This window comes from Watersipora subatra, chromosome 2 (assembly GCF_963576615.1).
Source record: "Watersipora subatra chromosome 2, tzWatSuba1.1, whole genome shotgun sequence".
In the NCBI taxonomy this organism is placed as follows: Eukaryota; Metazoa; Bryozoa; class Gymnolaemata; order Cheilostomatida; family Watersiporidae; genus Watersipora; species Watersipora subatra.
Genome location: NC_088709.1, coordinates 43,787,203 through 43,814,199, shown reverse-complemented (window position 1 = coordinate 43,814,199; position 26,997 = coordinate 43,787,203). Strand labels below are relative to the sequence as shown.

The 26,997-nt window shown below is 34.8% G+C and overlaps 1 protein-coding gene across 1 annotated transcript; it reads left to right on the top strand.

The window, feature by feature from the left end:
- Positions 1 to 1,159: 1,159 nt before the first annotated feature.
- On the top strand, positions 1,160 to 25,707 carry LOC137387536 (uncharacterized). The gene is made up of 8 exons (XM_068073989.1): positions 1,160 to 1,309; positions 3,731 to 4,568; positions 14,156 to 14,333; positions 15,020 to 15,102; positions 16,813 to 16,975; positions 17,916 to 18,278; positions 22,071 to 22,195; positions 24,960 to 25,707. Exons 1-8 carry the CDS (start codon positions 1,286 to 1,288, stop codon positions 25,085 to 25,087), a joined length of 1,902 nt encoding a protein of 633 aa, XP_067930090.1. The 5' UTR covers positions 1,160 to 1,285; the 3' UTR covers positions 25,088 to 25,707.
- Positions 25,708 to 26,997: the final 1,290 nt, after the last annotated feature.

The window sequence follows — 26,997 nt, the reverse complement described above, 5'->3', positions numbered from 1 at the left end:
CCATGACTCAAAGATGGCGCATCACACGAGTGTTTCGCTTTCAAAAACTGGCACTGAATCATAACAAAATGAGAGCGATACGACTGTTTCTATGATGGCATTGCAGTGCCATATGGTGTGTCACTACGATAGCGCTGTATGAAAACTTAGTAAAAATATTTGACGATGAAACACTAAGAGCTATTTGAAAGTCTAACACTGCATAGAGCTAATGGTTAAACTGAGAAATAGTTATATAAATGGAACATTCCGGAATAAGCAGTTTTTTAATACTTGAAAGACTCAAAGTCGCTATCAAATTGTCAGAAGTTCATCTGGTTTCAAGCTGGTATGTGATTTCCTTTTGTCGAACACTAAAAATGGCCAATGTACCTTTATGATCTACCATAAAGTGCAACTTTTTACAAGTTGCCAATATAAAGACCTGAGAGAATTGTCTTCACTCATTTTTGTTCCTTACTGTATGATGCTGAATATCATTTTACTAGTATTATGCTTTGGTTAGTGGTCGACCTTCCAGCAGACAGCTAGCTCATGGTCGTTTGCTACCAGATCGACCTCTTGCGTATCAATCGCTATCGGGCTGACTACTAGCGTTTTAATCCGTTAGTAGTCGACCCACTGGTGACCAATTGCTATTAAGTTGACTGACCGGTTCACCACTGCCAAGTGACGACTAGTAGGTCGACTCCATGCAAGTCGATCACTAGTGAGTCGACTATCAGTATGTCCAAAAACTAGTTGTTGATCGATAATGAATTGGTGCTTGTAAATCGGACATAAGCGGATTAATCCGCTAGTAATCTACCTGCAGTTATTACATGCTAGTGATTGTAAACCTGCAGTTATTTTTATTCTACTTTTCGACTGCTCAGCTGTTTACTGTTTTCTCATCACAGGAATTATGTAACCAAAGAATGACTTGTAGATATACTATACTTGTGTATGATAGTCTCATCAGCTTTTTAGCTTGAAATATGAACCTGAGATATTAATCGTCAGATCGGCATCCTGATAAAGACAATCAATTTTATTATTTATTATGGTAGCTTTCTCTAGCAGAAGGAGACTCGATGAGGTGAAGAGCGTCGCTCACCGCCTACTGCTCCACGCATGGCTGGCTCCCAGCGCATTGCACCTTTATAACTCACGATTAGATAGTAGAAATACATGGCTGTGTTTAGTCTCGCTTGTCCTCTTCTCTAGTTACCACATGGGATTCCATCCTTGGCATTTACCTACTACTACTAGCATTTGACGACAACCTCGAAACTCACAATACGAAATGGAATCTAGTGCTGCCAAGTTGGTAAGTGAAAATATAGTAGTCATTGTGTAAACGAAGTAGCATTATATTTTTTATTTAAAGTTGGGCAATGGCTATATAGTAGTCTTGGGAGAGATAGGGTACTTTCTCTTTAACACAATATCAGTACAAAGTTAGTAAGTGAATATATAGTAATAATTGAATAGATGGAGTACTTTCTCTTTAACACAATAACAGTACAAAGTTAGTAAGTGAAAATATAATAATAATTGGATAGATGGAGTACTTTCTCTTTAACACAATAACACTACAAAGTTAGTAAGTGAAAATATAGTAGTCATTGGATAGATGGAGTACTTTCTCTTTAACATAATAACAATGCTAAGACGAGTAGTTTATCTTGTACAGATATGCCCACTGTCCACACTAATCACCTTGCAATGCCTGTAGGTAGCATTTACATGTATATATGTATATCTCTTTATCGGCAGCGGTATTACGTGCCAAAAGAACAAAAGATAAAAAGACAGAAATTAGGAATTATTGAGTGAGTTAAACAAAGGTGTATTATAAGTTGGTCATATAATAGTATTGTGGAGGACTCTGGATAGTAAATTGAAGGTTGCAGTGACAGAAAGTTTATAAACTGAAACATACAATTGAGCTACATAGCTGTGTTGAGATGATTCTTTTATTGGTTGAAGCCACAGGTACTACAGGAGTTGCGGGAGGCGCACATAGCACCCGCAGTTGAAGCTGAAAGAGTAGTTGGATACTGCGCATTTGATATCATTTAATAGTCTCTTTTGTTTTTATTTATGCAATATTGTACCATGGCTTAACCTTTAGTGGGTCTAACTTGTTGAGACTCCTGGAGTGAATGATGATTGTATGTTCTCTGTCACGCGCCACAAAGGTCAATGATAAAAACAAATCCTAAAGGTTGTTGCTAGTATGAAAACTTTTCCGGCCTTACTTTAAAGTTACTCAGCAGTAAGTTGAAACAAATTATAAAAAAACATTGAGAACACTTGCATTGGGCTCTATGAATGCTATTAACGCAACAAAAAGCTAAAGTGTTCATATATTCTATAATATAATATTCTAAACAGAAGATTTGCTGTATAAACATTCTTGTGGGCATGGCATTTGTCCCTATATATATATATATATATATATATATATATATATATATATATATAGAGTTCTTATTTCTTGTTAAAAAATCCGCAAAAACGCCATGTTATTTTTCTTTAAAGATAAACGCACAAAATTTTGGTAGATTTTATCAGAAAGTATCGATATTTTTCTCTCATTTGAGATTGTTTTTGATGTTCAAGGTGATCCGACTGCCAGGATGTTTCAAGATTAAAATCGACAAAACATGATCTCGACTAAAATGCTTAGAAGAAAAACATGTGCAAAATGGCGTCTATGGTTGTTATCGTTGCTATAGTTGATAACAGCTATTGTGTTCAAGTTGCAGTGTTACGCGTTTCTATTCTATTCTATTCTATTTCTATGCAATAATAGACATCATAATCACACTTTCGCTTGATCTAAGCATGTGAATGGCGATCAAGTTTTTTCGATTTTAATTTGGAAGCATTCTGACTGCCAGATCACCTTAAACATTAAAAACAATCGCAATTGATAAAAAAGTATTTATACTTTCTGATAAATTCTACTAAAATTTTCTGTAAGCTTATCTTTAAATCTAGCTTTGTGCTTTGGGAATTGTGCAAACCTTGTTCTAACTGTTTCCTTCTGACCTTATCAATGTCGGAGTTTCTGCAACTTAAATCTAAACTCGCCTTTGAAAACAGTCTTTTTAGACTGATTATATATTATCAAGGATAACAGGAACTAACATACATGTATATTTAACAAACAATAATTTTGGTATTTATATTAACCAAGTTAGAAATCTTTCTCACAGGCTTTTACCAAACTGGATTTTGTTGGAAAAAGAGCATTCCAACTGATTGCAAATCTCCATTATATTCGTGCATATATTATTCCGATGAATGATCTTTCTAAATCTTTGCATCTTCGTACTTTACTTATGCTAAATGTTTATTTTACTTCAACTAAAGGTTTCAGGATCTCCCATGGTTTGTGTCCTCGTTTTTTACAGAACAGTTACAGATCTGTGACTCATTTCAATGATGTGATAGAAACAAATTGCATACATCTAACAATTATTTTGAAAATATCATTGCCAGCTGCTTTAAAAATCTAAAACTTGATTTCCCTTTGCTTCGCAGAGAAAGGTATTTTAAATACTATGTGTCAAACCATTTATTTGATTTTAGCTAAAACTAAGTGGCCAACTGTTATCATTTTATCTTTTTTTGCTCTATGATTTTTTGGCATAGTTTAAAAAAACATTTCAGTTTGAAATAAAGTTGTTGCCAAAAAAAGTAATAATTATATATATAATTTAAGTCGTGTCTGTTTTAGTTTTGTCTGGGAGTACTGTCTTCCCTCGTCACATCGGTGGCAGGAGTGGGATTGAGGACGAGGAACACTTTGGTCGTATCCTGGGTTATAGTGCTGATAGTACTCCTAATTGTGGGACTTTTAACTCTTTTTGTCATCGAAGTTGTAATATTATATAAGATCTTCAAGCTAAAAGGTGTCCCCTGCAGGAGTATATGGCTCGGACAGCTTCTACTATTTGCCATCGGACTTTCTTATTGCTCACTGCTTGTCTTCATTTTCCAGCCAACAGAAATCGTCTGTAGTCTGGTTCGGTTCTTTCCTGGCGTCTGTTTCATACTCATACAATCGGTATTAATTTTAAAGCTTTTACTCGTGATGTCACCAAAGACTCAGGGAGGTTTTCTCAAACTAGGTCATCAATGGCTTATACTTTTGCTAATTTGGGCAGTTCAACTCGTTATTAACATTCAGTGGATTATTTTGAAGCCATTTCAAGTGATCACAATTCAAGATGACTTGAGGATTTGCGTCAGCACAAACTCTCCAATTTTATTCGCAGACTTCTTATATTCATTTATATACATATTCGTAATGGGAATAGTGATCATGGCGCTGTCGACAATCCTCTACTGGAACAATCATCGATCCAGCAACAAACCGAATAGCGAAACAAAATGGATACTCGTAACGGGTTGTATCACTACGGCTACCTGGCTTGCTTGGATACTAGCTGGCGCTCTCATTCCAGATTGGTCTGTGGCAGCATTGGCTATAGGTCTATGGGTCACTGCCACGGTGACCTTGCTTACCATGTTTTTACCAAAGCTTCATAAACTTTCAGCGTTAAAGGATGGAGGTATGTGAACCTAAGATATTCTGTTAAGTGCTTCTCCCCCGCTTGTGGTTTAAATCTAAGTCTAATATTCATGTAAACAGGTTTGTGCCTGGCACTTCCATGACTGCCAGGATGCGTTCATGTCATAGCAGATTTTAAAACAAAACCTTGAGAGTTTTTCTATTTAGTCCTTTGAACTTTACAAAAATCTATGTGATAATAGCAACTAAAGTGTGTGGAGGGAAAGATTGCCTGTTTTGACCAAATAACTTGGAAATTCATTCAACAATTTCTTTGAAAATACAATTCCTTAATTCTTCTTAAACAAAAAGTATTATTATTACGAGAAATTAAAAATATTGAGAATGATTTGTGAGAGAACATCTTGCAAAAACTGAAAAAATGCCACTTATTGCCAATAAAGTAATATATATATAAATACATAATATATATAATATAGATATATAATGTATGTATAACCTTTTATTGGCATTAAGAATTCATCAACAAAATTTTTCTCGTTACATGCCAAACAAAAAAATATAAAGACAGAAATCAGAAATTATTGAATTGAACAAAAGTGTTTGAAAGTGGATAATTTAATATTATTGCAGATGAGTACGGATAGTAAATTTAATTAAGGTTTTAGTAACATAAAGTTTATACACTGTTCATAACAAAAAATTTGCAGTATAAACAGATAGAAGGTAAATGGGAACGAGTGAAACTGAAACATATGATGGTGGATGTAAACCAATGAATAAAGTCTCTCATCTGTTTTTAAATTATCCCTGAGATATTTAATACTTTGTTTGCGTGAAATAGATAAATATTAGTTTTATTTATACTATTCAGTGCCATTTAAAGTAGGTTAGATCATGTTACAAGAAAGAGTAAAGTAAATTATGTGTATTAAAAAAACTTTTCTTTTTGCATAACTCTGTTTTATAATGTAAATTGGCGAAGTGTTAGTGTCTGGTATAATGTCTAGTGGTTTTTTGAGAGAAGTAGGAAGTAAAGGATAGTCAGGCAGATTAGAGATATGATTTGAATATTTAAACAGCGAATATCTGAATATTTTAAGAAAAAACACATTTTATCTAAAAATCTAAACCATATTTAAAAAGATAACTTCAAACCAGCCCATTTAATCAACACATATGTTAGAGGCAGCCCATTCAATCAACACATATGTTAGAGGCAGCCCATTCAATCAACACATATGTAAGAGGCAGCCCATTCAATCAACACATACATGTATGTTAGAGGCAGCCCATTCAATCAACACATACATGTATGTTAGAGGCAGCCCATTCAATCAACACATATGTTAGAGGCAGCCCATTCAATCAACACATATGTTAGAGGCAGCCCATTCAATCGACACATATGTTAGAGGCAGCCCATTCAATCAACACATATGTTAGAGGCAGCCCATTCAATCAACACATATGTTAGAGGCAGCCCATTCAAGTCAGCAGCATTTACCACTCTAGAGTTACAATGGCTGACAATTGAACTGACCCGTATTCTCCTTTATCTCCTATCCATTCCATTCCAGCCCCAAACCCTTTCCATGGCCTATAATTGGCATCATGAGATATGCACTACTAACATACGCATGGTTTACACGCCTTACATACATGCCTTTCAAATACTTTTGTAAAAACTCATTATAACAAGTCGAGTAACAATGCATGAGTGATTCTACTTGGATGGAGGATGTTAACAGAATAGAATCCATTGAATTCAAGTTTTTTATTACATTCCGGTTTGGCCGTGAATTGCTTAACATTTTGATTCTTTGCTTAAGATGTTGTCAGCGAGCTGGTGCTGTCTGTAACACCTGCTACTGTGTCCAACATAACAAAGTTACCATCAGCTAACAGGTGCTGTTTGTAACACCTGCTACTGTGTTCAACATAGCAAAGTTACCATCAGTTAGCAGTTGCTGTCTGTAACACCTGTTACTGTGTTCAACATAGCAAAGTTACCATCAGCTAACAGGTGCTGTCTGTAACACTTGCTACTGTGTCCAACATAGCAAAGTTACCATCAGCGAGCAGTTGCTGTCTGTAACCCCTGTTACTGTGTTCAACATAGCAAAGTTACCATCAGTGAGCTGGTGCTGTCTGTAACACCTGCTACTGTGTTCAACATAGCAAAGTTACCAAAACTAAAAAGATACATGGTCATGTAGAACTTATAGCAGAGCGAGTGACAGAACATGGAATGTTTTGGAATAAAGTATTGAATAAATAATTAGTAATATTAAATAATAAATCAAAATTGTTAATAATGACAATAATAGTAGCCAATAAACCTAGTAAATAGCCTCAGTTCCTTATTTGTAAATATATGTTTGGACGGCGTTTGCTTTCATCACCATAGTTACCACTTATGTCCAATATTATAGAATCAACCTGCGTTATAAAACAGTTATGCAAAAAGAGCTTTTTTCTTCTAGTAGTCAAAATTTTACTTTACTCTTTGTTATTTGGTTTCATGATCTAGCTTGCTTTGGTCGACATTGACTGGTATTAATAAAATTTATATCAATTTATTTATTTTCATGTTTGCAAAGTTTATTAAAAGGATATCTTTATCACAGCTTCCGATTTTAAACAAATCAATAGAAATGTCTCGTTTTCTAAAACTCAATGTAATTGGACAACGGAATCGGCAGGTTTTATGAAGAGCATCAGATTTTTTCATTCAATGATAACCAGATTTAGGGAAGTGGCCTGTTGTTAAAATGGCTCTTTAATAGCATATAAGTATTATAAAATTGATTTATTAGCTATTATATGCCAGTTATAACAAGTTTGTATGAGTTATGATAGCCTAAGTGTAGTCCTTTATCAGATGGGAGTTGTCATGAAATTTATATTAGTGAACAAAGGCAGTCAGCCGGCTTCAATGGTAGACTGAGCTCAACACTTCCAGCAACAACAATGTTCAAAGTAGTGAAAGTTTATTGCATTTAGAACAGTGATTAAATTTTTTATTCTATAAAAATGAAAAATGGTTCAAATCTTGTATCATTATATAAATTTCAATTATTTTATCACACACATTCACTAGCTTGGTCAGCAACAAAAAACATTTGTAAAATTAGTTATTGGTTTTTTGAGAGCTACTAGTGTTGGAAACACTTTCAACTACATCTAAGTTTGGCCGAGCGTATTTTAGGTAACAAACACTTTCTTGCTGCGGCTCTTTTTAAAAGATTTTGATAATAGCAGTAGCGCAGCTAGTAGCAATATATTTTTAACCTGCTAACAAGCTATGAATTGTAAGACCTTCAACTATGGAAACAACCATTACTTTCAATTCACCAGTTGCCATGAACTAATGCTCAGTAAGGATGTATAGTTGACAGGTTGCCAGCTGTCATGACAACGACAGAGTTAAGAAAATGCAACCTAACTCTCAGAGCTTCTAAGACATATTTAATGATTTTATTCACAATTTGATTAGCGATATATATTAGATATATGTTACTTTATTGGCAATAATTTGCATTATTGCCAATATTACAGTACGTAATCTTAAATAACACACTTTGAATAATTTTATTGTTGTTGTCAAAAAAAACTTGTAAAAAACTATTTCATAAAACTAGACTAGATGCGAATAAAAAACACATTTTGCTTGCAGTCAGTAAAGATGATGAGTTGAATTTTGAATGCTGATAATGTCTCATTTACATTTTCCATTATTTGCCTTATCGTATATATATATATATATATATATATATATATATATATATATATATATATATATATATATATATATATATATCATTTTATTGGCAATAATTATTTCAATTCAAACAGAAATGTCTTGCAAATTAAGCTATATAAAAATCATAAAATAAAAAAGGGGGCAACAGTTGGCCAATAAAATCAAATAAATGGTTGAAAATATCTTTTTCTGTGGAAGATTTTTAAAGCAGCAGCAATCATATTTTAAAAATGATTGTTAGACGTTATATGCAATTTGTTTTTATTACGTAAGTTGAAATGAGTTGAAAATCTGTAACTGTCATGTTAAAAAGGAGGACACAAACCATGAAAAATCTTAAAAACTTTTAATTGAAGTAAAATAAACATTTAGCATAGGCAGAGTAAGAAGATGCAAAGATTTGGAAAGATTATTCTTTGGAATAATATATCTGGAATATGAAGTATATTTACGATTAGTTAGAATGCTCTTTTTCCAACAAAATAATTCGTAAGTGACATCTTGGAAAAGTATAATAATAAAAGAATAAAATCATAATAAGCATTTGATAATTCCTGATTCCTGTCTTCTCATTTTGTTTTGGCATGTAACAAAAAACATTATTTTTTGATGATTATTAATGCAAGTATAAGTTATACATGTATAAAACATTCATCATGGCAGTCATGGATTATACAATTGTTCCCTAGCATGCACCCATCTAGCTAGTGTACTATAGATTCCGTCTACTTTTCTTTTCATCTGTTTATCATCCAGAGTCCATTAAGATAGAAGGTAAATAAGCTTCAGCCAGTTTATTTAAACATTGTGTGCCGTCTGCTGCCTGCTGTGTAATCGCTTTTTCTGTAGAGCATGACCACGATGTTCGGTTGGCTTGTAGATACTTTGGTGTGGTCAGTGTTTCACCCACAGCTCTTATTTGACTAGTATTTACTTTCATATTTGTTTGAGCATGTAAACAGCGGAACTAGAGAAGATGAGGTCAAATCTATAACAGCATGAGTAGAAAGAAAGGGAGGAAGTGAGAATATGACAAAGAATAAATATGGAATGTAGAAATCATGGCTCAGGGGTCATTAATAAGGTATTGAATAGATATGGCACAGGAAGGGAGAGTTATTAAAGTGCAGGGAGGCATGCAAGCAGGAGTGGAAAGAAGGGGGTATATAGAAACAAGTGTGAAAAATAGGGGTGTATGAAAAGAGGATTGGAAGGTTAGGGGCGCATGGAAACAGTCATGGAGGGTTGGGAGTGCATGCAAACAGAATTAGGATAGGAGTGTATGAAGACAGGAGTGGACAGTAAAGGCGTGGTCACACGAGCACCGAACCGATGTAGGATCGGTTTGGTTCAGAGGCTGGTTCGGTTCGTGGTACATGTCACGCGGCATCCGAAGTCACTTCGCTTCCTAGATACCATACATATAGAGACAGGACACGGTTTCATTAGTAGTTTTTATGTATTTGAGTTAAATATTTCTATTGTAAACAAAAAACTTTGAGAAACAATTATAAATTATAATTACAACAGATTTATCAGAAGATCGTTCAGCTGCTCAAAATAAATCACTTGAAAAAACGATTTTGCCAACCCTTCCGATCAAGATAATTATATTTTTTTTATTAACATATGAATGTTCTTCTATGCTGAGTACATAACAAACAAAAACAGTCTTTATCATAGTACTGTGGTTTTACATAAATAAATCAGTCAACGATACTTCATCAGGATGAATATGACACATTACTTATGTTCTACACGAAAGAAAATCACAACCATTCTCTTACATTTATGCAAAACTTAAGTGCAACATCTTACATTTATGCAACACTATCAAAAGTCTGGGTGAACCTTGTCGTAAATTGCTTCATGTCGTTTATTTAACAAAATAAAAGTATCGTCCCATATCTTTTTAAACTTTACTCACACGCACGTAAGGAGAAATGTGACGCGTGCTCGCTAGAATTCTAGAAATTTTAACCAGCCAATAAGAGCAAGGGTTCGGCCACGAAATTTCGAGCAGGACCGAACTGGTTCGTTTCGGCCAGAAATGTCTTCAGCCGAACTTTTTACAGCTGAGAGCGACATCGTTTTGCGTCATTTAGTTCGGTTCGGCGTTCGTGTGACCACCCCTTTAGAGATGTACGAAAACTGTGGCGAAAGGTTAGTAGTGGATGGAGACAGGAGTAAAAGCTAGTGGTGTAAGAAAACATGTATAAATAGTGAAAAGCTGTGAAGAATTGTTGACAAGGTGAGCAAAGTCAGAAATCTTGAGAAAATTGGATTAATGAGGGGTGGAGGAGGCGCTGCGGTACATAAATTTGACAGATGATGAATGTGGTCTGAGGTTTAAAGCTCAAGGGAACAACGAATGGCGAGTAAAGGAGAAGCGATGAGAGACAGAGTAGTAGAACTTTTTAGAAGATGACAAAGGGAAATCAATAAAACTGGGTTACAATGTTCTGCGAAAAAAACGAGACTTTCTAATTAGGTTATGACAAAAGTTGCAAGGCTAAGAATGATAGACATAAAACTAAAGCAGCTAATCTAAAAGCTTTGCTTGTCAAACTTTTTCAACCAACGGCAGCACTCGTTACTTGTCAAACTCTTTTCAACCAATAGCAGCACTTGTTACTGGTCAAACTCTTTTCAATCAATGGCAGCACTTGTTACCTATCAAATGGTTTTCAACCAATGGCAGCACTACGTACTTATCAAATGGTTTTCAACCAATAGCAACACTAGTTACCTGATAAATGGTTTCACACAAACAGCAGCATTATTTACTTAAAAGAAAATAGCGAACTGAACCTACACAGTTGATAACCACAAAAGCTTTTTAATAACTTTGTTAAACCATAACTGTCACGTACAACAACTTTTATTGCATATACTAGGTAAATCAGACACGCTGATTCCGATTTTGTACTCAAAATAAAGATTGGTCCACTAACTTTCAAAGTAATGAAGGCTTTTTTAAAGCATTTCAATATCCATTTCGAAAACAACGCAATCGGCACAAGCTTCGCCCATAAGTATGTGACGCAGCCTAGCTTTTTAGGAACGGAAGTTAGGGATGTTTAGTTCGCTTTAGAATGATAGAGATGGGTGTCTTAAAACCCATTATTATCTAAATTCAGCCTTCAAAATAGTTCCAGTGTTTTCTGAAAGGTAGATAAGATATTTAACATTGCATATTTAAAACTGAGCACAAAAAAGCTCAATAACAAACGCTGGCTTGTGATAAAATCGCGCTTTTTGAGCTTATTCTTTTTGGCGTTCAGCCTATTTAAACATCCTGTAACAAGCTACGAGCAATTTTAAATAGTTTATATACCTTTCATAATAGACTGCGATTATTGTACAGACTGAATTGACATAATAATGGGTTTTAAGACACCCATCTTTATCATTCTAAAGCGAACTAAACATCCCTAACTTCCGTTCCTAAAAAGCTAGGCTGCGTCACATACTTATGGGTGAAGCTTGTTGTGCCGATTGTGTTGTTTGCGAAATGGATATTGAAATGTTTTAAAAAAGCCTTCATGACTTTGAAGGTCAGTAGACCAATCTTTATTTTGAGTATAAAATCAGAATCAGCGTGTCCGATTTACCTAGCAAATACGATAAAAGTTGCATGGGGCAGTTATGGTTTAACAAACGGGACAAACAGCAAGAAAGACAAGTCCGAGTGTCACAGAGTTATAAAGTTAATCTTGCAAAAGCTGAGCTCAGGTCGAATATTGCATGCGGAACGTTTGAACATTGTTGATATCTACAGCTATGATAGCTATGATGCGCGTTTTTTTCAGCAGAAACTGTTTTGTCTATGCTTTAGTGATCTCACAGGCTGATCATAGACACTGATTACATTTCAATTTTCATACATACAGCTTTTATAAATTGTTCAATAAAGTTAAGCATTGAAAGGGTACTTTTAAGCATCATTTTTATTAGCCATAAAACGATTAATACAAGGGTCAAGGGCATTTCATCAAAACTGCTTCCGAGCTCTAGCATAATTAGACTGTGAGACCTGAGTGATGTCATTAGATTTTTAAAAAGCAGCAACGTGCCATGCTGACCCTGACCGTATTATTGATGACAAACATTGGCATGGCTAGCCAATGCTTCACTCGCTTTGCTCTCTGCTATTTACCAGCAAATTGATGCTATGTGTTGTTACATCTGAGATTTGACATGCCATTTGTTACGCATGCCAGTTAATCCGTTCGCACATTAGCTCAGGCACCAATGACAATTATAACAAATTATATGCGTGGTTGCCTAAAATATCTCTAATGACATCAGGAAGAAAGAAGGAGAACAAGAAATGGAGTGGCTCATGGAGAGTCTACTCTGCTCAAGTCGAGATCATCCAATCAATACTTGTAAATTAGCCTACTTCTTGCTGTATGAATGCTGGGTACCAGACCAGCATTCCCTATGTTTCTACGATGTGCTTACTCCGAAAGTTTGCATCCTCCAGCAAAAATCCGCAAGTCAACGAGTTTTGTTACTCTCAAATTTTACTGAATGTTCCATTCTTGCGAAAGATGGATATGGCACTTACAGATGATGCGCAAGAAAAGGCAACACAAACTGTTCCATTTTAAACATTTTCCACACCCCGCTTGTTTTATTCTGATCTGAGCAGTTTCAAGTGCGCCGCATGACTTCTGGTACAGAAACCTTATCATTTTTAACAAACCATTCGTATAATCCGCAAAATGCAAATTTCCATTGAAACACTTATCACACGGTAACTCATCGTGCACACAACTCCAATTCTGTATCATCCACACAATAGTAAAATATTGATTGCTTGATGTTGGTCCGCACGGCCAAGGGTTTATAGCCTATTACCTATACTACTTCAAGTTGTCATGGGGGGAAAACCCTGCAGCAACATGATAGCTGGCAATGGGCCAACTGAACCCAAGCCTTTGACATCTGAAGTTTCTGAAAACCACCTGCTTGCAGCCAGTTAGCTTTAGTCATACTCAATTTAGTTCTATCGGGTGCAACCAAAGCTTCATTTAATTGGACAGTTCACTATTAGCGAATCCAATATCTCCTTTTTTTCACAAAATGATAACTGATTGATTCAATTGTAATTCAGAATGCGACAAATGAAACAAGAATTAGCTGAAACACCATTTAATTTTTGAGTTTTGAAATTTCAACTCTTAAATTTTAGACCTTTAATTTAATTTTTGAGTTCAGTTGTGACTCATGTAATCATAAAAATTTCAGTTGAGTTACTTTAGGTGAGCTCTGTGCACATTGATAAGTTTGGTTGGCTTCCCCTTAATGGTTTACAGTTAAGTAGGGCTAACCGTTTACAGCCATTTACATGTATATTGATTTATCTGCTAGTTTATTGGTAAAAAGAAATCATAATGCTATAAAATCTTTGATTAAGTCTGAGGTTTAAAATAATTTTAATCGTTATCATTTGAATAATAATCCGTTATCAAATTAACTTTCATACGAAAATCCGCAGTTTTGCCTGTTTTGATAATATCAATCACTAAACTAAATGTATTTGCGTAATCACATAATTTATGTTTTATGTAACTAATTTGTGAAAAACCAAGGCGGTCTATTGTAGCCAATAGGAATTGATGCCATTTTGCATATTTTGTATTATGTTAGATTTTGACTGCCGCAAGTAGATTCATAACAAACTAGCGTGCTTTGTAAGTTCAAAGTGATCCTGAACTAGCACAGCATTAGGTGCAATTGTGCTGAACAGCCTTCAAGTCAACCAAATAAAACTCATAGTTGTTCCTGGTACATAGGCTATAAAGCTTGTACATCATTTCACTAACAAAACTGTTATTTATCACTTTTTTCAGAATTTTACATTGAAGATGAAATTCCAGGACTCGGGCCACACACAGAGGGAGGAGAGATTATTGAGATGAACGGCGGCATTGCAATGGCCGACAGCCATCTTGGTAATGGCGTGGTTGTTAGTGAGCCAGATGGGATTCATTTAACCCATCCTCCATCTACGCTTGAAAGATCACCAAGGTAAATACTTTACTGAACTGCCAACAATAACATTGGGATGGAGTTGCAGGAAGTTCAATAAATTGGACACGAGATAGATTCGCATAAAAGAATAGCTATAAGCCGTGTTGGTGCTATGGAAACAGGTAAACATGGTTCAAGTATCCATGATACTCCATAATAAGTGGTATATATTAATATATTTGGTCATTGGTAGAAGGTTTGGCTGCAATTGGCACATTGTCCTACAGCATGTTTTTCATATTATATAACTTGCTTCTCATACTATAATAAAATTTCTTGATATACCCAAAATATGATTAGATATTTTATAATAAAATAAAATATTTTGCTATATATTATAAAATAATACTACACTATATAATATGTGTTACATATAAACATAGCACAGAAAATATTTTTAATGAATAGATTTTTCTCTGTTGAACCACTACCAACTGTGGAATAAAAGAGAGGGTACGCAACTTCCAATAATAACAACAAACAAAAAACCTGCATAACTACTCCAAATCCCTCATTCAGATTGCTTCATTTACATGTTATCAAAGTTCGATTTTGGAACAAAATTTATTTTTTAGATCTTTTAGTCTACCATGTAGTTATATATTTAACATTGTTTTATAAGATTCTGGTTTACAGAAGGAAAGTTAAACACCATATTTCAAACATGATGATTTATACTACAGCGTCATCTTAGAGGAACAGAGCAATGCAAGTGCCTCCTCTATTGGTCCATCACCTAGCCTGCTGTTTAACAGCGGAAACCCTCGTAAGTATTCTAGTCTGAGGAAATATTCAGACCTACACATTAGATTATAAATTTCAAACTAAACCTGATGCCAATTTCGTTTGTGAAGGAGTAGGCTCTGAATTGATCTGAAAATATCTGAATTGATTATGTTTACTGCGGAGCCAACCGATGAGTCTACAGTGACAAGCAACACGCAAAGTTTTGAGCAGAAGCTACTCTGCAATTTACTCAAAACTTAAGCCAGGTTACCAGATACAATAAACCAATTAAATAAAACATTTTTTGATCTCTTTATTGAATTTGTGCACTTTTGAGTCATAAAAAATGAGCATATATGTGTAAAAGGTAATGTTAACATTTTTATCTAAAAGAGTCAGTTTACACCGAACACTTTCTCAACAAGATTTGAGAGTTCCGTCCGGTTCAGGTTCGTCACCACTTAATTATCAGCTAAGTTAAGCTTGATAATGGAAATGTAAAGATTCATGTATGAGAGCTCATCGACTTTTGACAAATTTTAAAACTGAGTTCAAAGTTTAAAACCCGAATCTTCCCATACTGAAAATGTAGGGGCTTGCATCTATTTTTATTATCATAACATTATCACATAAATTAAACATCAATTAGGTGGACCAAGTGAGGCTGCTACATTATTATTAAAGGTAGACTTGCAACAAAATGCTCATTACAGTTATTTGGTATCAAAAGATTCACCATGTCTTACTTTGTTGTGTTGTAGGTGCAAAATATGTGGATATGTGATTACAAGCTCTAAAAAGCTCAAAAACGAAAAGCCGCCATAGATTGGAATCTCTTTATTTCGATGACGTAGCCACGAAATTTGGTTATCGTCTTGTCACGTATGTTCTCACGTGAATTGAAAGGCCAATAAAAAGCTCAATATAAAACTTATCGTAGTATTAGTTTATGACAGACACTTCGGGTTTTACCGATTACCCCGTATCAAATATAGATGCTCGCTACTTTACAGTTTTGTTTCGGCATTATTCAATCGTCAAGTCGTTCTCTGATCATGTGACCCAATACTTTGCAAATAATTTTTGCAGCACTTTTCGATTATCACAGGTGACCAACAGGCTCGTCATGATTATCAGACAATGATATGTACTCCTTCAAGCTACAGTTAAAAAGTTTAACGATTTTTTACGGTAAGTTATAAGATATCAGTGCTAAAAGTGACAGCATTACAATGACGATAAAATAGACGCGTAAAAACAATAGACATGGTTTTATTGAATGCGTGAAGTATATTTGTGAAAATATTTCGATGAATAAGGTCGCATGAAAGTGTAAACAGAAACCATCCTGTAACAACTATGTCCCATTTGAGCCGTTTTGGAAAGCGAATCCAAACTACGACGGTTTCGTGTTGCTGCGATTAACTGTTCGTTTTTGAGCTTTTAAGAACTTGTAATCACATTTCCACACATTTTGCACTTACAACACAACAGAGTAAGACATGGTGAATCTTTTGATACCAAATAACTGTAATGTGAATTTTGTTGCAAGTCAACCTTCAAGTTCGGTATAAAATATTGGACAAAAACTTCTATGCAAACTAATCTTGATTTTCTAGTTGTAAACAATTATTTATCAGTTAAAAGTATTTGCTTGCACTCGAACGATAGTTTAACTCCAATTTAATCCTATTCAATTTTTTCAGATTCATCGTTTGCATGTTCAGATTCGCGTGTATCTTGATTACAGATGCCTTGGAGTTGCGACACCCTACCTCACAAGCTGGTAGTCAGTACTATACGATGAGTCATGACGAGGAGAGCTATTCAGAGTATGAATCTCCCCGGAGGTATTACACTATAGGAGGTCATGGTCGACGAAGCGGATCTAATAGTGTAATCGGTGTTCCGAGGTGAGTTTAGCCATTTGTGTTGTTATTAAAAACTGCTTTTGGGCAAAAACCTCAAATTCTATGTAATACTTAGAAGTATTATACTTTAGTTTTGTTAGTCACAGACAGATGTGCTTCGTATTTATTTTATTTTACTACTTTTAATAAATATTTACAAGGAAGACCAGAGACAGCTTAATCATAGTAGGAAAATGTCCGCTCAAATTTTATCATTAAATTTTCAAATCAATGTACTTTGTACTACCTCTCCTTGACTTTTCATACATATAATTTTTGGATTTTTTTATAATTGGCATAGCTATGAACGATAGTTAAGTTTTAGCAATGCCTGTCACTATGATATCTTACAGAGAACACCTATTATTTAAATTTGTAGTTCAGGCATTTGTTTGCCACTGAGCTTGCAATATAAAAATGGCCCAAAATAGATGCAATTTAAGTTTGAAATACCATCTATTTAACTGCATTTACATTGGTTGAGTTTTAAGCAGTGTATTTTAATAGAGTTATTTTAATAGAGTTATTTTATTAAAGTTTATTTTTTTGTGCGACTATTATGTTTGTTATACTTTAGGTTATCATTGGCTTTTAACAAATTAAAAAACAGCAGATATATATATAATATGTCTTTTTCAAATAAACAACGTTCCAGTTTATTTTGATTTGGTTTAAAACAGGTAAGATCATAGACGTGTTTATGCTTGTCATAAAGACTACAAATTTAAGTAGTCTACTAGCATGATGATCTGCAGATGTGTACTTACTCAGCACTAATTGAGACTTTGGTTGAGATTATCTGAGGCTGAAAACACAGCGCTAGCAGTAAATTAAAGCTTGCACATAGACACATAGGCATAATAAGTAGCATTCATCCGCGTGTCACTAAATATTAGTCAGCATATTTATATCTCTATGTACTTAAACTGCTCATCTCTTTCAGATATGAACGACGCTACATTCAAATACCTAACCAAAGAGCTCAATATCATAGCTTGGACCCAAAATATGTACGGGCAGTACCAGTTTCACCCTATCACCATTTAAACTCTGGCAGTCACACTTTTGCGCATCCCGGAAAACAGCGACGTTATGCCGCTAGCGTTGTGAGTATGCCACCGCAACGCCAGGTTATAGTACGACCTTCTGGTGGATCCACTCTAGGAAGGCATGATAGAGGCTCTACTAGACGCTTTATCAATGGCTACACCAATCAAGCCTTCAGGCCGCATGACGACGTGCTTTATGCTGATCCTGATGATTACACTGTACCAAGGAGAGCGGTCAGCGTTATCGATGTCCCAAGGTGAGCTTTTAGTTTCATACATTTCAACAGACCCTGATTTATGTTAACACCTTTCTTCTTTAAAAATTAACTGTGCCTCTTATCATAACAAGCTTAGCCTTGGCTCTTATAATGTCTCACATCCCATTAATTAACTGTGCCTCTTATCATAACAAGCTTAGCCTTGGCTCTTATAATGTCTCATATCCCATTAATTAACTGTGCCTCTTATCATAACAAGCTTAGCCTTGGCTCTTATAATGTCTCATATCCCATTGATTAACTGTGCCTCTTATCATAACAAGCTTAGCCTTGGCTCTTATAATGTCTCATATCCCATTGATTAACCGTGCCTCTTATCATAACAAGCTTAGCCTTGGCTCTTATAATGTCTCATATCCCATTGATTAACTGTGCCTCTTATCATAACAAGCTTAGCCTTGGCTCTTATAATGTCTCATATCCCATTGATTAACCGTGCCTCTTATCATAACAAGCTTAGCCTTGGCTCTTATAATGTCTCATATCCCATTAATTAACTGTGCCTCTTATCATAACAAGCTTAGCCTTGGCTCTTATAATGTCTCACATCCCATTAATTAACTTTAATTTATTAGCAAAGATTTGCACTCTAAAGCATTTTTCATCTAATGAAACATCCAATAATGCTTCAGCTTTTACAGGCAAGCACCTCGAACTGCTGTATAATCAAGGATGATTCCTGCAGCCAGTAGAGGAGTTATCTTCTACCTTTTGTTTCTAAGATTCTCTTTTCTTAGATCGCTTTAAAATTACAGAATTATGGAAGTGAGAATTTGAGTTGCTCGAAGTTATCTGCTCTTATTATATGAGCAAATAATTAACACACTCATGTTATTACACTACTTATAGCTTGGGCCATTTTCACCCAATCTATAAGTCATTGTGGCGGGCTTGTGCTAAAGTAACTTTTAATGGTAACGCGATACTCTGCGAACAAAATAAAAAATCACACTAATGTCAGATTCGTACATGCTTCAAGCTGTCATAAAAAATTCTTTATCATTTCTACCTTTTTGCGAAATGTAATATTAAATGTGGTTGTGCCCATTATAAAATATTTTAAGGAAAATTTATGAATAATTGTTTGAAAAGTGCTCCTGGTTCATCTGATAGCCTTCTGGGTGAACTTGTAAATTGTCTATAATAATAAAAGATAGTTGAGAAGCTGGAAAAGATTTGGGAGTGAGAGAGGAACATGAGATAACCGACATTATTTTTAAGTTCATTAGATGTGCAATCTATGCTTTTCAAAGTTCTTCTCTTGTATCATGGGTCACCTGTGCTGGCAGTAATAACCTTTGCTGTCAGTAATGACCTTTACTGTCAGTAATAACCTTTGCTGTCAGTAATAACCTTTGTTGTCAGTAATAACCTTTACTGTCTGTAATGACCTTTGCTGTCAGTAATAACCTGTGCTGTCAGTAATAACCTTTGCTGTCAGTAATGACCTTTGCTGTCAGTAATAACCTTTGCTGTCAGTAATAACCTTTACTGTCTGTAATGACCTTTGCTGTCAGTAATAACCTTTGCTGTCAGTAATAACCTTTACTGTCAGTAATAACCTTTACTGTCAGTAATAACCTTTGCTGTCAGTAATAACCTTTGCTCTCAGTAATAACCTTTGCTGTCAGTAATAACCTTTGCTGTCAGTAATAACCTTTGCTGTCAGTAATAACCTTTGCTGTCACTAATAACCTTTGCTGTCAGTAATAACCTTTGCTGTCAGTAATAACCTTTGCTCTCAGTAATAACCTTTGCTGTCAGTTATAACCTTTGCTGTCAGTTATAACCTTTGCTGTCAGTACTGACCTTTGCTGTCAGTAATAACCTTTGCTGTCAGTAATAACCTTTGCTGTCAGTAATAACCTTTGCTGTCAGTAATAACCTGTGCTGTCAGTAATAACCTGTGCTGTCAGTAATAACCTTTGCTGTCAGTAATAACCTTTGCTGTCAGTAATAACCTGTGCTGTCAGTAATAACCTGTGCTGTCAGTAATAACCTTTGCTGTCAGTAATAACCTTTGCTGTCAGTAATAACCTTTGCTGTGAGTAATGATCTTTGCCTTCAGTAATGACCTTTGCTGTCAGTAATAACCTTTGCTGTCAGTAATAACCTTTGCTCTCAGTAATAACCTTTGCTCTCAGTAATAACCTGTGCTGTCAGTAATAACCTGTGCTGTCAGTAATAACATTTGCTGTCAGCAGTAACCTGTGTTGTCAGTAATAACCTTTACTGTCAGTAATAACCTGTGCTGTCAGTAATATCATTTGCTGTCAGTAATAACCTGTGTTGTCAGTAATAACCTTTGCTGTCAGTAATGACCTTTGCTGTCAGTAATAACCTTTGCTGTCAGTAATAACCTGTGCTGTCAGTAATAACCTGTGCTGTCAGTAATAACCTGTGCTGTCAGTAATAACCTGTGCTGTCAGTAATAATCTTTGCTGTCAGTAATAACCTTTGCTGTCAGTAATAATCTGTGCTGTCAGTAATAACCTGTGCTGTCAGTAATAACCTGTGCTGTCAGTAATAACCTGTGCTGTCAGTAATAACCTGTGCTGTCAGTAATAACATTTGCTGTCAGTAATAACCTTTACTGTCAGTAATAACCTTTACTGTCAGTAATAACCTTTACTGTCAGTAATAACCTGTGCTGTCAGTAATAACATTTGCTGTCAGTAATAACCTGTGTTGTCAGTAATAACCTTTACTGTCAGTAATAACCTTTGCTGTCAGTAATGACCTTTGCTGTCAGTAATAACCTTTGCTGTCAGTAATAACATTTGCTGTCAGTAATAACCTTTACTGTCAGTAATAACATTTGCTGTCAGTAATAACCTGTGTTGTCAGTAATAACCTTTACTGTCAGTAATGACCTTTGCTGTCAGTAATGACCTTTACTGTCAGTAATAACCTTTGCTGTCAGTAATAACCTTTGCTCTCAGTAATAACCTGTGCTGTCAGTAATAACCTATGCTGTCAGCAATAACATTTGCTGTCAGTAATAACCTGTGTTGTCAGTAATAACCTTTACTGTCAGTAATAACCTTTACTGTCAGTAATAACCTGTGCTGTCAGTAATAACCTTTACCGTCAGCCCTATTCTTTTCTTTCAGTCGTAAATGTTACCGAATATTCCTTTAAATGTTTTTACTCTTTGTATGTTTTACTTTTTTCACTAATGAACAGTTATAGCTATGCTGTTTGTGAGCTGATAACTGTCATAGCCTGTGGAACACAGGCTATGACAGTTTGTTTGTATGTCATAAAACTTACAGTTTGGGACCTTGGCAATACTGTAGACCTTAAGTCTTTGAGATATTTCCTGAACACACTAACACAAATTTTGTTTTTCCTGTCAAACGTAGACAATACCGGAAAACATACATTCCTATACATCAAATTTCAGGACATAAACTTTATATGATCTAAAAATAGATGTTTATGATTTTTATGAAGTATTTCATGAATTTGAAATACTGTGCTTTGAAATGACGGAAGCAAAATATGTATGTGTACTATTGTAAAAATGTATTTTATTATGCTTTCTAGTACATACATATAAATGATTTAATTTTTCTGTTGTAATTCCATTTTATATAACTATCAGTACCTATATTTAATATGAGTAGAAAAGGCCTCTAAACCTTTGGAATGTCTCTAACCTACAATAAAGCTACCTTCAAACATTACCACTGAGCAAATAACCTCCCTCCTACAGGTTCAACTATGTAAAACATTATTATTGTTAATATTGTTGTTATTTGTCTGCAGTTATAGACCCAAGATTAGCAGACCTGCAGAAAGATTACCAAATGGTGCCAGTTTACACCGAACACTTTCTCAACAAGATTTAAAAGTTCCAACAAACCCTGTCAGTCCTCAGCCCAACGGTTCAGGTTGGTTACCACTTTATTATTAGCTAAGTCTAGTTTTAAATTTGAAATATAAAGATTCTTGAACAGCCTTTTGAAAAGTTTAAAGACTGAGTATAAAGTTTAAAATCTAAATCTGCTCATTTTGAAAATGTAAAGGCTTGCATCTGTTTTTATTCTCATAATGCTACCAGATAAATTAAACAAACTGGACAAAAAAGTGAGGCTGCTACGTTTAAAGAAATACTTTGAATAGACAATACAAAGCAGATATATAAGCAGACATCTCATTTTTTATTTCGTAAACTTACTTGAATCTCTTGAATCACTCTGGGTAGTAAATAAATAAATTGAAATACACTTACGGACACTTACGTATTTGCCTCATAGTACTTTCGCGTTTTTGCGGAGTCATCCTCTCGCGAAAATTTCATTTGCGAAACTAAACTATCATAACGAAGGAGCGGAAACGCGAAATTAAATAGCTTTGGTCATTGATAGTCCAAGAAACAAATGGCAGCAAGCGATCAAATTGCATTGTCGATCTCACCCACACCATTCTACCTGCGGTTCACAATTACAAACTAGTCCCAAATTGAAATTTTTTTCTTATCGGAGAACTGAACCTGAGGAATCTAACTATGTTTGTTCCGCTGCATTTATTTTCACATCACTATATTTTCGCACTCATCAGAGCTGCGAAATAAAGTTGCAGCAAAATTTTACTCTGCATGCTACTCACGAAACTAAATACTAGGGAAATATAAGTGTCCTAGGGTAGACACATTTCCATCATGTGGTATTATATATCATATATTAGGGTGAAGAGGCTATGAATTACTAAACTAACAATTTTATTCAGATGATTAAAGAAATCAATATTATTATCTTTGCTATAATAAGAACGGTGTATGTTTGTCTGTCTGTCCATCTGTTCGATGCCACAGTTGAAGACTGCGAAGAAAGATGCATCATACGGGATTTGAAAATACTTAATAAAAATCAGGCGACAGCCTGGTGAACAGAAAGAACTGTTAAGCAGCTGATCAATCTATGAATCGAACAAGTGCTGCCAACAAGTGCTGCCTCAAACTGGTTTTAAACAAGTGGGCACTTTCTATTAACTGTATATTGCTAGCAAAATGTTTCAAGACCTTTTTATTAAATAAGCAAGCTGTCTTTGTCCACCTAAAGTTCAGGAGGCAAAAACAGAACAAGAGTTATGGCTGGCTGGCCAAATAAACAGGAGATGATGAAACGATAGATGACCGTTCCTATTAATCCAGAGGCTAGTGAAGTTTAGCAAAGAATTATAAAAAGTTTAAAGATCTATAAATTAAGTAGCAGAAGTTTAGGATAATTAGGGTGAGTAGGAGTTGTCTTCCTTTGGAAAGCAGAATTGGCATGATTATTTGAAAAGAGTAGGAATTCATTTAAAAAGCTGGTCGGGATAGAAAGTAAAATCAGGATTTATTATCACTACTAAAAAATTATTGCATTGATTATATATTCTGTTTGTAGTGAACTTTGTAAACATCTTGTTTGCATTTCAATTAAAATCCAAAAGTCAACTTCTTCATGTAAGGAAGAACTTTCCTTAACTTCTCCTTCTTCAAATGTCGGCTGATCATCTGATTAAAAATAAAGGACTGGCTTTAATGTACATTTTAAGCAAAATTTTGATATTTTAGCGGTTAGAATTGTTATCAGTGAGAAGACTGTTGAGCTATTGTAACATAAACCAAATACAGAAAGAGATCTTTGTGAAATTTAGCAAATGAACATTCAGCCTGGAGACATGAGATTCTTCATTTAATTAAATGCATATCTACATAAATTATCTAAACATTAGTTACTATTACTTACATGTAATTCTTGTGTAATAAGACTGATTTGAGCCAAATTTGTTTATATTTTTAGAATTACAAATTGGCCAGTTCCTTTTATATGAGTTTTTTAGTCTGCGTATCTGTGTGTACATATTCAGGCAGCTAGCACCACATATTGGTGATTTAATATTTAATACAGTATATTACTTGTTTATATTCATCTGGTTACAATGATGGTCCCATGTGCCATGAGAGATCAGCCTGTGTAATAACTATGTGCACAATTATTCATAGATGTGATGAGATGGTAGTGCTCTTGGGTGGGAAACTGAGTATCCGGGTTTGACTCTTCTGGGGTGAAACCATTTTTCTAACTATTTTAGAGAGTTGCATCATCAGGTGTGCCAACAAAGCACAAAGATAAGTACTGTATATGCATAATAACTTTCAAAGGTGAATGATTGGTGCAGGTGGTAATGTGTCGGGGCATAACATATTATGGCTTGGGTTCAAATCCTGTATGATACAATCTTTTTTATTAACTTCAAATCGTGTCCTACTAGTGGTAGGACATATGAACAGACACAAATCTTATTATATTGAAATTCGTTACCCAAAATAAATCTAGCACACATTAAAAGAAAAACTCCAAAATGTAGTTTCGTACTGGGAGGACAACTCTTATGTGATAATAGATAAGTTGCATTGGAATGTAAATTTGTCAGTTAGTAATGAGAAATAGCTCTTCACAAAGCAAATTTTCAAATAATTATTATGTACCATGTTTATTTTTGTAACAAACAATGTTTAAAAATATATTTATACAATTTTCTAACAAGGTCGTTACTTCAGAAGATTTATTGTAACTGCGCTTCTGCATGATCATCTTCTAGAATATCCTGTAGCTATTATCACAATAAACTAATATGGTCATATATTGCATGTATATTATTTTGCAGTTGTGGGAGGCACCCTACCTAGACGCACTAATATCTACAAGCAAGCTCCTAATGGAAGAATTTCGGCAGCGGAGCATAGGCAGCATGTTCTCAGGAATGATAGGCTGGAGACCAGTAGTGTCTATTAGACTGAGCTGCACATTGCTCCTAGGTGCTGAAGTGTATTGATAAACAATATTGTTTGGACTAAGGCTACCTTATTACTAGCTTGCATGCTGGCATGTTATTATGAGTAATAGAGAGAAAGTAAGATTTGCTTTTACTTGTCAATGTTATGCAATACTATTAATGCTTTTGCACTATATTGATGACATTACCTTGCACTGTGCAATTGAAGTAAATTATAAACTATTATTATTTATTATAGAAGGTGGAGTTAGTTGAGACAGAAAAGTGTAAACTTCATGACAATTTAGTTTTTGATCTTGGCTGTTACTCCTCTGCCGCATGCTTGTCAGGTTTTTTACATGTCATCTTGCAAGAGCTGAAGTTTTTGTTACAAAGTTTCTTGTAAGTGATTGATTCATTTGCTAAACTCTTTGGCTTAAGCATCTTTGGTTTGTGAGGAAGGAAAACTGACAAGTGTAAACTAGATTTAAGAAACAAATATCTCAGCTTGCCGCACTTTTTTCCACATGTTACCAAATTAGAGTGAAGATATGAAGCTACTATCTGCATTCAACTTAATACAAGTTTTTGTACTGCTCTGCTAAACATTTATTTATATTTGATAATATAATAATATTTTGCACAATTTGTTTATTATGTCTGTTTTATGGCTCAGTTTTACCATAGAACCAAGTTGAAAACTTGAAAACTAGATAGTGTCTACTAGTGTGAAACATCCAATCACTATCATCCACCCAGCTCCTACTAGATGGTATCTACTAGTGTGAGACATCCATTCACAATCATCCACTCAGCTCCTACTAGATGGTATCCACTAGTGTGAGACATCCAATCACAATCATACACTCAGCTCCCACTAGATGGTATCCACTAGAGTGTGACATCCATTCACAATCATCCACTCAGCTCCTACTAGATGGTATCTACTAATGTGAGACATCCAATCACAATCATACACTCAGCTCCTACTAGATGGTATCTACTAGTGTGAGACATCCAATCACAATCATCCAGTCAGCTTCTACTAGATGGTATCTATTAGTGCGTGACAGCAACATTAAATGGCTATATGGTTTTTATTTGCCACATCACGACGGTGAATAAATCCTCCTGCTAATAGCAAATTTAAGAGTTCCTGATTACATTACTGTACCTAAATCCCTATTCTGATGTGAGATTACCACCCCCTAAATGAACTTTTAGCAAGCAAGACGACTGTCTCCTCTGATGACCTAATCCATGACATCCCTTTTCACCCAGTGCATCCCTTAGACATGTGTATTCTACTAATTGTTTCAATATGTAAGCGGTAAGTTATTTTATTAAAAGTTTTGTCAAGTCATTGGCTAACCAAAATCAAGCAACTATAGCATATAATAATTATTATTAGTTGCTGTATTTTAAACATAAGATTTTACATATTTGGAGCTAAATGACATAAGAACGTTTCCATTATGGAAGGAGCTTTAGTGAGGCCAAGTATTGATGCTTTGATTGCTACTTTTCAAGCTTTTTCTTCTAAGTTATGTTTTGCAACTGTTGTCAGTGTTGCACTTCAAAACGGATATACTATCTCTAAAGAAAAACTATGTAGCTAACTGTAACATACTTTTTTCCAAAAAACACATTTACAAAAATATAAAACTATATTTATATCTTTTGCTAGCACCATCTGGGATTGGTTAACTGAGCTACTGATGAAATCAGGAGTAGTGCGCAATCAGCCAATGTAAAAGAATGAATTCCAATATTCCACAGTCCTATTCAAAGCCTTATGGAAGTGGCTTCAAATGTTTAGAACGTTTCCTTGTATTGTCCCACGAACAAATGAGCGGAAGCGAAGTTTGAGAGTTTTTATGATAAATGCATGTGCACACAACTTACGAAAACTATTCATCAACAATGAGAC